The sequence below is a fragment of the Giraffa tippelskirchi genome, chromosome 10 (assembly GCF_054371585.1).
Source record: "Giraffa tippelskirchi isolate mGirTip1 chromosome 10, T2T-mGirTip1v1.2.pri, whole genome shotgun sequence".
Classification (NCBI taxonomy): Eukaryota; Metazoa; Chordata; class Mammalia; order Artiodactyla; family Giraffidae; genus Giraffa; species Giraffa tippelskirchi.
In genome coordinates, this window is record NC_137284.1 from 13,103,543 (window position 1) to 13,115,751 (window position 12,209).

General features: G+C 42.9%; 1 protein-coding gene across 7 annotated transcripts in view; it reads left to right on the forward strand.

Moving 5' to 3' along the window:
* The window catches only part of PRDM10 (PR/SET domain 10), a 147,173-nt gene that overhangs the window by 74,300 nt on the left and 60,664 nt on the right, over positions 1 to 12,209 (forward strand). For all 7 annotated transcript variants that reach the window (XM_081534046.1, XM_081534045.1, XM_081534044.1 and 4 more), the window contains one exon: positions 10,455 to 10,636. In XM_081534046.1, the coding sequence (XP_081390172.1) occupies positions 10,568 to 10,636 (69 nt within the window). In that variant the 5' untranslated portion in view covers positions 10,455 to 10,567. The remainder of the gene's footprint in view (positions 1 to 10,454; positions 10,637 to 12,209) is intronic.

Consider the following 12,209-nt stretch of genomic DNA (forward strand, 5'->3'; position numbering starts at 1 on the left):
CTTTGTCGTGACATTAAATCAGCTGAACGGACTGACGAGTGTTACTCCTCAGACCCAGTGCTGGCGCACGGCAGCCCGGCCCGTCCTGAGCTTGGCCAGGGTGCACTGCCTTCCCTCGGCTGCACCAGGGCCACGAGCCAGAGGGCTGGCTGGATGGAAGCTTCTCTAAGATGGAAGTTGTCCTAGATGAGTGGTTCCCAAACTACCCTCTCCCCAAACAGTAGTGTCTTAGAGCTGGGCCAACGTGTTTTCTCCATTTAAGTAAGAACAATGGATAGAATTTTCTTAATTTTGAGTTTCTTGTCCCATGAAATTTCATTGACTGTTTATTGCTATTACTGCCAATCAACTTAGCCCTGGGAGGTGACAAGTGAACAAGGAGCAAAACCAGTTAGTGGAAGATGCGGGAATACTTAGTCTTGCTTATTGGATAGTTTAAAGGACTGTAAAATGAGGTTGGATGTGATATTTATATGACTCATATGATGGAGCCATTTATGCTGGAATCTTAACACAGGGCAAGTGATCTTGGTTTGTGGACTGAGAAGCAGCGTGGAGTGGGAGCCTCCACCTGGGTTCAGAAGCAGGTGCCTGGGCTTGTATCACAGCTCTGCTACAGACAGACTCCTCCCAGCTCTGTGACCCCGGGCAAGTCACCTAATCCCTCTCTTTCTCAGTCCCTCACCTATAAAGTAGAGACAATAATGTACCAACTTCATGGTTATTGTGAAAACTAAATGAATCAATGCATGCAGAATACTTAGAATATGCCTGGCATATAGTGCTATACAATGTTATGGAATGTTGTTTCGTGACATTAGATGTAAATATTTCATGGTGCTCAGCAGAGAACACTGTGGTCCTGTATTGTGAATATATCTGAGAACCATGGGTTTGGGGTTTCTCTCCTAATTCTGAAATCCTATTATTCTGTGTCACAGAATTAGATTCCCCATTATCTTTCTTTTCCTTTTTTATAACTTAGTGCTTTAATGAAAGTGTTTTTTTTTCTCCCCTCTGTACCTAGCGTGAAATCACTCTTTTCCTTTTCCAAGTGGGATCTAATCTTAAATATAACTTCAAAGCGTTTCCTTTCTGTTTCTTGACACAAAGATGGTTTTGTATTGTGTACATTAGTTACAGTTATCTACTACTACACGCCTACTATCCTTCAGTTTTTTATCCTATAGATGAGGACACTGAAGCTCAGAGAGAGTAAACAAACTGTCAAAAGCTACAAGTGGCAGATCCATGACTTTAAGTCAGCTGTCTGGCTCCGAAGCCTGCTCTAATGTCAGTACAGCAAATTGAAGTTGCTGTTCCAGTGGCTGCGATCCTGTTCCAGTGTAACTAACCTAAAGCAAGTTCAGGCCTCACTGCTTTAAATGGAGACAAATTTCCACATAGGTATTCCTGAAGGATGCTCTTTTTATGCTATCCCTGCTCATTCAAAGAAAGCTGAAAAGTTCAGCAAACAGGGAGTTCTCTGGTGGTTCAGTGGTCAAGAATCCACCTGCCAATGCAGGGGATACGAGTTTGATCCCTGGTCCCTGGTCAGGGCAACGAAAGCCCGTGATCCACAACTGCTGAAACCTGCATGCCCTGGAGCCCATGCTCCAAGACAAGAGAAGCCACTGCAATGAGAAGCCCATGCAACCCAGCTAGAGAGTAGCCCTCGCTCTCTGAACTAGAGAAAACCCGCGCGCGGCAATGAAGATCCAAAATTTAAAAGAAAAAAGCTTTAAGCAAACAAAAATAAGCAGTTGTTTGTGCACCAGGCCAGACAGCCTCTGGGCTCAGCCATTCTCTGTCTCCCCCAGGGGAACTTTCCTGTCCTGCACACTCTGCCCGAGCCCCGAGGAGAGGCGGCCAGCGGGCCCCCTTGGTGTCTGCTCCCCTAGCCTTCTCGTGCTTTCTTAACGTTTCCCATCCACTGGCTGCTGAGTGTCTGCACTGTGCTGCTGGTGGCACCAGGTGCTCAGGGAGAAGACAACGCCCCCCATTCTGGGGGCTGGTCCCTTTCTGTTCTGTCTCTAGACCCCACCCACCGCTCCCTCCCCAGATTGTGAAGCCACCTCCTCCATTGCTTTCCACAGTTTTTATATCCATTTTGCAAGTGTGACAGCCTCCCTCTAACTTCTCTCCATGACTCATGGCTCCTGTTAGAATTCAGGGAAGGGGTTAGCAGTTTCTGCTGGTTACTTTGTAATGAGCCAGAAAAGTCGGTTTGCATGCCTACCGTCTAGAATGCAGCACACTTCTCCATGTAAAGAATGATGTATCTGGAGGGTGCCATGCCACCCCAGCACAGAAACCACTGCTGCAGCTCAGGAATGTGCCTGTCTGCCTTTGAAGGTGGGTCTGGGCCTCTTCTTCCACCCCTTCTTTCAGGTCATGAAACAGGAGCTTCTTGATTCCATATCCTAAGTGGTTCTGGAGAATTGGTTTCTTTCAGCCCAAAAGGACTAGTGATGGTGGGAACCAGGCTGCTGGGTGGTAGTGGGTGAGCAGCACCTGGGAAACACGGGAACTACGAGGAGGCGAGACGAGGCGGAGGCTGGACCCCTGGGCCACTCCATCGTCTGGCTCAGGGCCGCCTTACCAGTGAACCGGCAGGAAAGGCATCTCTCTTGCCTTCTTCCCCCTTACTGTTCCTTGGTGTCAGTCTTAACCATGCAGCCATCCCTCTGTGAGTTGGGAAGCCAGCCACACTTCCCTCCCACTAGACTGTGAGCTCTGAGGGAGCAGAGTTCTCAGTCATCTTTAATGCTTGGTGTTCACAAAGCATGAAAAAAAAAATTACTACTATTTCTTGAATACTCATCATTATGCTCTGTGATCCCAAATGCTGTCATGTTATATTGAATCTAAGATGTTGCTGGTAAGAAACACAATTATTTTATGTATCATTATGAAAGGAACAAGCCTTGCCAACTAAACTCTGATACAAGGGCTTTCTGCTAGTTAGAATTTTTATTGTATACTTGCTAAAAGAGCTCTTTTAGATTCATTTGGGCATGGATTGGTATCACTCATGCACATATGTGGAAGGGAAAATATAAGTAAAATGTTTAAGATACTCCTAAATATTGTCACTTTCAGAGTCTGACTCTTGAGAATCACTTTTGGCTCAGTCATTGCTGTCTCTGTGTCACCAAGAGGGTTGGTGACACAGCGTTTCTGCTGTCACCAGGACTCTCCTGCAAGCAGCTCCTACCCATTCTGGGAGTTGTGATCCTGGTGTTTTCTTACTCAGCCTGTGGCAGGCCTGTCTTTCCACATGTCTCAGTAAAAACATCGCACAATGCAGCATCATTCATGCTGCCCTGTCTCATACCCACGTACCATAGATTTGGTGGGCAAGGTCATTTTTCCAGTGATGGATGTTTGCTTCCCTAATCAAATTTATGCCCAGCTGCTGTTCATGTGCCTCTTGGTTTAATGCCAAATTATAGTGTCATCTTTTTGAAGACATTTAAAGTGACAGCTCCACTCAGGGTGTCTAGTGCTGACAATACACTGACTCAGTGAAGCGAGGACAGAACTAATGAAGGGCGGCGAGCAAGGTCACACTCAAGCAGGCAGTGTGTCCGCGTCCTTACTGCCATCTGGATGATAGTTACTACAGAACCCACTGTTGTAGAGTAGACCCTCATTCAGAAATGTGAGCAGGTGAAAAAAGTACGTTAAAGACTTGATGAAATGTAGACTGTTTACTCTTACAACAACCGTGCCAAGCAGATAATTTGAATTTTCCAATGAGGAGACTGAGACTCAGCCTGTGGCTTACTAGTGTCGTACCCTGGTAAACACGTGGTAGATTTGGGGGCATAGAACCCAGATTTGTCTGATTCTAAGGCTCATACTTTCAATTATATTGTTACACTCTTTATTCATATGTGTGTATGTTCAGTTGTGTCTGACTCTTTGTGACCCCATGGATTGTAGCCACCAGGCTCCTTTGTCCATGGGATTTCCCAGGCAAGAATACTGGAGTGGGTTGCCATTTCCTCCTCCAGGGGATCTTCCCGACCCAGGGATTGAACCCACACCTCTTACGTCTCCTGCATTGGCAGGTGGATTCTTTACCACCAGTACCTATAATGTATATTAATATATATGACCTAGAATAGTCCCTGGCACATACTAATTTAATAAATTTATTAATAAATTTAATAAATGTTTGTTGAATAACCAACCCAGGGATCGAACCCAGGTCTCCCACATTGCAGGTGGATTCTTTACCAGCTGAGCCACAAGGGAAGCCCAGGAATACTAGAGTGGGTAGCCTATGCCTTCTCCAGCGGATCTTCCTGACCCAGGAATCGAATGGGGGTCTCCTGCATTGCAGGTGGATTCTTTACCAATGGGCTTTCAGGGAAACCCATAAAATCATTAGAGAGTCCAAAAGACCGTTCTGTACATCTGCGTCTCTTTTGCAGTCTCACATATAGGGTCATAATTACCATCTTTCTAAATTCCACATATGTGTGTTAGTATACTGTATTGGTGTTTTTCTTTCTGACTTACTTCACTATGTATAATAGGCTCCAGTTTCATCCACTTCATTAGAACTGATTCAAATGTATTCTTTTTAATGGCTGAGTAATATTCCATTGTGTATATGTAACACAGCTTTCTTATCCATTTATCTGCCGATGGACATCTAGGTTACTTCCATGTCCTGGCTATTATAAACAGTGCTGCGATGAACATTGGGGTACATGTGTCTCTTTTAATTCTGATTTCTTCAGTATGTATGCCCAGCAGTGGGATTGCTGGGTCATATGGCAGTTCTAGTTCTAGTTTTTTAAGGAATCTCCACACTGTTCTCCATAGTGGCTGTACTAGTTTGCATTCCCACCAACAGTGTAAGAGGGTTCCCTTTTCTCCACACCCTCTCCAGCATTTATTGTTTGTAGACTTTTGGATAGCAGCCATTCTGACCAGTGTGAGATGGTACCTCATTGTGGTTTTGATTTGCATTTCTCTGATAATGAGTGATGTTGAGCATCTTTTCATATGTTTGTTAGCCATCTGTATGTCTTCTTTGGAGAAATGTCTGTTTAGTTCTTTGGCCCATTTTTTGAGACTAGCACTAAAACATGTACATTGTCATATGTGAAACAGATTGCCAGTCCAGGTTCGACGCATGAGACAGGGTGCTTAGGACTGGTGCACTGGGATAACCCTGAGGGATGGAGTGGGGAGGGAAGAGGGAGAGGGGTTCAGGCTGGGGAACAGATGTACACCCATGGCTGATTCATGTCAATGTATGGCAAAAACCACTACAATATTGTAAAGTAATTAGCCTCCAGTTAAAATAAATAAGTTAAAAAAATAAAAAATAAAATTTACCACCCTAAAAAAAAATCATTAGAGAGGATAGAAATGCTTCTTTTTCTGGAAATGAAGTCTCTGACATTTTGGACAGTGGGTGAAAGAAAGAAAGAACAATGGGTGGCCATTCTCTAGACAAGCTACAGTTTGTGGCTCTCAGGTTCTTTGAGGTTGAGAAGAGGAGCAGAGAACTCCGTCCCCAGCTCACAGAGTCTGTCAGCACCTGCCTGTTGGACAGCGCTGAGGTACTTCCTGGAATCCTTCCTGCCCCTGACCCATTGCCTATAAATCAAGATCAACAGAGCTCTATAAACTGTGCTGTGAAATAAAAATAAAGGAAATCAAATATGACAAGCCTTGCTATGAAGGATGTCCAGGTACAGGGCAGTTGTTATTAGACAAATTGCTAAGTTAAAAAAATATAAAATGTTTTGAAATTTCTGAAGCTCTTACAGTTCACCAGGAAAATGTGAAAATTGGCATATTTGAGCACCACCATGTGCTAGATCTATGCCTGGGAGTTTTGTGCATGTCATGTAACCCTCACAGTAACACCAGGAGGTCATTATCATCTCCATTTTACATAGGGTGATATATCGAGGCTCCAGGAGTGTACGTGATTTGGCCAAGGGATGTAACTGCTGAGTAGCTGAGCTAGTGGGGAAGCCTGGGTGCTCAACTCAGAGTCTGTGGATTTTCTACTGTTCTCTGCTGCTTCCCATCTAAGCTTAAGGCCAGAACCCCCTTTATACTCTAGTTTTACAGCTGACAGCACTGATGCTAGAGGATTTCAAGTGACTTACTTAGGAGCAGACTCAAACCTAGAATTCAGTTTTCTTGAACAGTTTATTAAACAACAAATAATTGAAGAATATCACACTGTTTTGAATAGCTCAATAGTTACAGAAACTCCGTAGGTCTTGTAAGTATATCTTAAAGAACAAGAACTGGGTATTCTGTATCGGTGCTTTAGATTCCAGACATTTTTTGAATGAAAGAGTTCGCCATCTTGGGCTTCTTTATGTGCTAACAGTGTTTTAAAATGATTGAGTGAGTGAGTGAGTGAGTGAAAGTCCCTCAGTCGTGTCCGATTCTTTGCGACCCCATGAACTATACAGTCCATGGAATTCTCCAAGCTAGAATACTGGAGTGGATAGCCCTTCCCTTCCCCAAGGGATCTTCCCAATCCAGGGATCAAACCCAGGTTTCCCAAATTGCAGATGGAATCTTTACCAGCTGAGCCACAAGGGAAAATGATTGGTAAGTACCATTTTGGGCAGTATTTCACATCTGTAATACTAAACTTTACTAGCAGGATTTCGTATGTGTCAGTGAACTGTTCTGTTATTTTACCCCCATCTGCTAAGTAGTTATTTCCTTTTTTCTCCCCCTTTATCCTTGCTTTATGTGGTTTCTGGTATTTTATGCCATATTATGTCTACTTCTTTATCTTGGTAAGATTAGAAGAAAGGTTATTTTAGTCTGGAGTAAATTTCCCATTCCTTCCCACCTCTGCTTTCTTGTTCCTGTTCATCCTTCAACTTTCATCTTCTCCAAGAAGTCATCCATGGATACCCACTTAGGAATCAGACGTCTTCTTCTTTTTTCCCCTGGCAACCAATCTGTACACATGATCAAGGACCTGCCACACGCCAGATCTAGAGTGACTCACATTCCTTGACATGAAGGAACTTAGAGTTGAGATGGGGAGGCACACAGTTAGGCAGAAAGATGCAATATGATTGAATTTAAAATAAGGCTATTTTAAAGCTACTTGGTGAGTGTTTATCATGGGGCAGGCATTGTGTGAAGTGAGCGTCTTACGTGCATTATCTCACGTTCTCTCAATAACCTTATGATCCCGATTTTAAGGAGAAGGAGAGTGATTTAGAGCACGTCCACGTTCTGCCTAATGTCACTGAAGTCACAGAATTGCTGCCGAAATCCGGGTCCAGAGCCCAAGCTTGTAGCCACACTGCCTCCTGTGCAGGTCAGAGCACTTCCCTGTGTGTCCCCAGGCCCTCATGTGCCAGGCACAGGGAGAGGACAGCCCCAGTGCTGGAGTTAGAAAGTAACAGTTACTTAACAGTCACACAGCCACTTTGTGTGTGTGTGTGTGTTAGTCACTTAGTCGTTTCCTACTCTTCGTGACCCCATGGACTGCAGCCCATCAGGCTCCTCCGTCCATGGGACTCTCCGGGCGAGAACACTGGAGTGGGTTGCCATTTCCTTTTCCACAGCCACTTTGACTGCATATCATCCTCCAGTTAGGAATTCAAGATACAAGAATTCAAGACATAACACATATGTCCAAACTTACTCATCACAAACATTGAAAATAACCATTTATCAACATAACATTAAATACATTATGCTATGTTTATACAATGAAATGATAAAGCTATAGTAAAGAAGGAATAAATGCTATAGGGATCTGGAACAATGTAAAAGGAATGGTATTATACCGACTAAATAAAGTTTAAAAGAGATGCTGCTTTGTATAGAATCGATACTATGCTGCCATTTGTGGTTTGGAGAAGCAGGGAGTATTTATATTTTTGTTTATATACCATGTAAATTGCTTGTATAAAATATCTTTGGAAGAGTAGATAAAAAAATCGATGCTATGGATTGATTCTGAAGACTGGTAAGGGATTCCAGGTAGCAAGATTGTCCACTGTACACCTTTTTGTGCCTTTTGAGTTTTGAGCTGACTGAATTTGCCACCTATTGAAAGTATATAACTAAAAATAAAAGAAATAACAGGCAACTTGCTAGAAATGAAAACAAATAGGAAAGGCACTCTGGTCTGGTGTATTTTCTGAGTTTGGGAGTTAAGCCTGCCTCCATCCTTGCTGCATCCCAGTGTGTACTTGTGTGTTTGTGCAATTGATCAACTAAGTTGAAAAAATAAAATCTCTGATTCCTGGATGGGAAAAGCACAGCATTTTTTCATTGTATTAATTCCTGTTGAAAATATGTATCCTGAGTCTAACCATGAAGAGACAACAGATGAACTCAAATTAAGGGACCTTCTGAAAAATAAATAGCCTGTGAGTTTCCAAAATGTCAAGGTCATGGAGAACTAGAAAAGACAGGACTATTCCCAGCCGGAGGGGACTGACAGGACATGTTGGCAGGGACACACTGTGTGCGAGGCCAGAGTGGACCCTTGGCCAGAAAAAGAGGGCTTTCCTTCTCTGCAAAGGACGGTAATCAGACAATTGGCAAAAGTTGAATGTGGTCTGTAAGTTAGCTAATAGCACTGTTAATACTCATTTTGATAGGAATACTGTAGTTCTGTGAGAAAATGTCCTGCTTTTAGGAAATAGGCACTTAAGAATTTAGTAGTAAAGGGGTTTTGTGTCTGCAACTTACTCTCAAATAGTTTAAGTTTAAAAAAAAGAGAGGATGAAAAAGAGAGAGGGATGAAAGAGAAGGAGAGAGAATAATAAGGCAAACCTGGTAAAATGTTAACATTTGGGGGAACAGTGAAGAAATACAGAAATTCTTTTTACTATTTTTGCTGCTTTTTCATCTGAAATTATTTCAAAATAAAAAAAAATTAAAAAACATTTCCAATGTGGAACATTTCCTGGTTTTACAATATGGGACCTCTTGTACAGTTTTATGTCCTTTTGTACAATTTTGTGATTATCCTCCTATAGCTCTTTATATTATTGGTGACATTCCTTTGAGTTTCTTAATATTTTTGTTCCTTTTAAAAAATATATAACAACTTTGTTGAAGTTTAATTCACATACTGTACAACTCACCCTCACTATCTTTTTATGTATGCTCAATACATAAGGAAGATACATACATATCTTCCTATATAAGGAAGATATGCTTAACAAAAAGACAACATTGTAGGTGTAATTTACACATGATAAAGTTCACCTCTTTTGACTGAATAGGTTGATGGCTTTTGACATGTGAATTCCCCATGTATGTGCCACCCCAGTCTAGATACAAGATAGAGAACATTACATCCCCTTTGCTTACAGTCACCTGCTGTTGACCGGGGCATTGTTTGCAGGATCCTCTGGAGGGTGCAGGGTGATTATGTGTGGTGGGGCGGCTTCTGTTGGGGTGAGGATGCTAGCTAGTGATGCAGCTGAGCTGGAGCATGCCCCTCCCTGGCTCCTGAGAGGCTCCCAGGTGGTTCAGACGTGGCCATTCTGTAGCCCAGACACCCCGACGCTGTGTGTCCCAGTTTCTTTTCTTCCATGGGCCTTATTCTGGTTCAGAGGCTGGAGCATGCCTAGCTTCAGAATGTTTCTCAGGTTATTTCCGGTCACAGTGGAGGAAGTTCTGGCAGGGTTCTGGGCAGTGGTCCTTCTCACCTTTAGCTGAGTGGTGTTCTGAGCATCTTGGCCTTGCCTGTCTATGATACCACTTAATGGGCCAGCGCAAGGAGGTTATCAGGCCTGGCTGCCCTGTTAAACAGCAGATCTCATGTGACCTTTAAACCATCAGTGTTTTATCATCATCAAAAGCGAAGATTGCTTACAACATCTGTTTTGGAAAATAGTCATATTTCAAAATATAGGTTTTGTGCCCATTGATGTTTAGCGAGACTTTGATTTGCCAGCCCATCACTCCTGTATTGACTCCATAGGAAACAAAGTTGGTATCTGTATTCACCAAACTGGCCCAGAAGATTTGGCTCCCTCCACCTGCCATTTTCCCCAATTTTGTGACTTTTATTTTGCTGCTTTTCATTTTGAGTTGGTGGTATAGGAAGTCAGTGTCTTGACAAGTGTGCAAACAGGGACAAGCTGGCTGAGCAGCAGTAAGATTTGGTGTCAGCCCAGCACTTGACTGCCTTTAATACGTGGAGGCTTCGTCATCTTCCTCCTGGGGAGAACTAAGGACCACCCTCAGTGTTTGTGATGAAGGCTCCATCCACCTGATATGTGCCCAGAGCAGAGCGTGCACACAGTACATTGTGTCATTATTACATATAATTTCTCCATTTTCACCTTTTTTACCCAGGTGTGTTATCTCTTACAAAGCTTTTTTTTTTTTTTCTTCTCTTTGTGGCTGAGACTGTAACTTATTAAAATGCATTCATGTATTTAAAGTCTTGGGTCCTGTTCTCTTTTTCTCAGGCACGCCGCAGAGAGGCCTTCCTGTCCCTGACGAGCACGCGCGTGGGAGACAGATGACTGTCCTTCACCCCACACAACTCTAGGTGCCCGGGCTGCGGTCCAGCCGGGAGGGGATGGATTCCAAAGATGAAAGCTCACATGTGTGGCCCCCGGCTGCAGAGCACGAGGAGAACACTGCACAGGTGAAAAGTGCTCTCCCAGCTGGGCACTGACGGCGGGGTTTTAGTTGGTAAAGTTTGCTGACAGCTAGAGAAATAGCAGCTCCTGTATAGTGATGCGGGGCAAGGAGGGAGCTGATGGGCAGACGTGGTACATAAGGAATGGGCAGGATTTCAGTGCTTCGAATGCTCCATCTGCACGGGTTGCTGTGATTTCAAGAAGCTACATACCACCCATGGGCTTCTCTGCCTTTCCTCCAACTTACCATCATAATCCTCTCCACTGCTCCGTTTTATTTCATGGTGAAAGCTTCAGACTGCGGGGTTTCTTTTATGTTATCCAGGAAAGGGTTTTGATTTTTTGTGTGTAGTGAAGTACAAGGTATGTCTGTAAAGTGAGTGGCTCTTCCTTTTCTTTTCAAATTCAGAATGTAAACTTCTTATTGAAAGTTATCCCAGTGAACCAACAGCTCTGGAGGTTACTCACTTATTCAGATATTGCTGCCTTTCAAATTGCTCTACTAACCAGCTACACATTCTTTTGACTGTCCTTAGCAAAAGTGAATCTCTGTGTTTTTGGTATGGATTTGAATTTTGGTAAGAGTCAGCAGTCATAGGGAGCCATGTTTTATATGTGACCAAAGTATGAAACTTCGTTTTAAAGCATTATAATATATATATAATTTCATTTTCATCAAATTACATAACCATAGTTGTTCAGTTGCTAAGTAATCAGAAAATTTACATTGAAACCTTTAAATACACATATTATGTTTGATTTAAGTAGTATAACTAATGTTACAGTACAGTACAGTATAAAATCAGTCATCAGATATGATTTAAAAGTCTGTGTCTGAATACTGAGAAAAAGGTACCAGAGAAGCTTCCAGCAGAATTATTGAGAATGCTGTTTTGGTTCTCATGGAAGCTATCTGGAAGGCTACTTTCATGTAGCTATATATTTTGGGGTAGTTTGTTTATAAACAAAAATGTAGGTCATTAATAAATAGGGTACACATTTGCAGGTAACCAGACAGTAGACTTCCCTGGTGGCTCAGACGGTAAAGCGTCCACCTACAATGCGGGAAACCTGAGTTCAATCCCTGGGTCGGGAGGATCTCCTGGAGAAGGAAATGGCAACCCACTCCAGTACTCTTGCCTGGAAAATCCCATGGACGGAGGATCCTGGTAGGCTACAGTCCATGGGGTCACAAAGAGTCGGACTCCACTGAGCGACTTCACTTTCACTTTCAGACAGCAGAGCTCAGCACCCTTTGTTGCACCCCATCCTTGCAATGGTTCTTCTCCCATCCAGGAGTCCTGGTTTAGCCGAGTACTTGGTGATGAAGACCAAGTTGAAGAGTTTGGATAACTCTCAAGGAAAAAAATTTTTTTTCTTTTTTAACCACTGAAACTAGTTAAAGATTTTGATGTTAATGAATAAGTCTAAACTCACAAAATTATCTTGTAGCACTTAAAATTGCACAAATATTTCAGAGGCCGAATTCTTGTGCAAACTGTATCTTCATGGGCAGAGCAGATTTATGTAGAAGCTGGGCTAATCACTTAGTGCTAAAGTGGAAGTTTGTTTTATTTA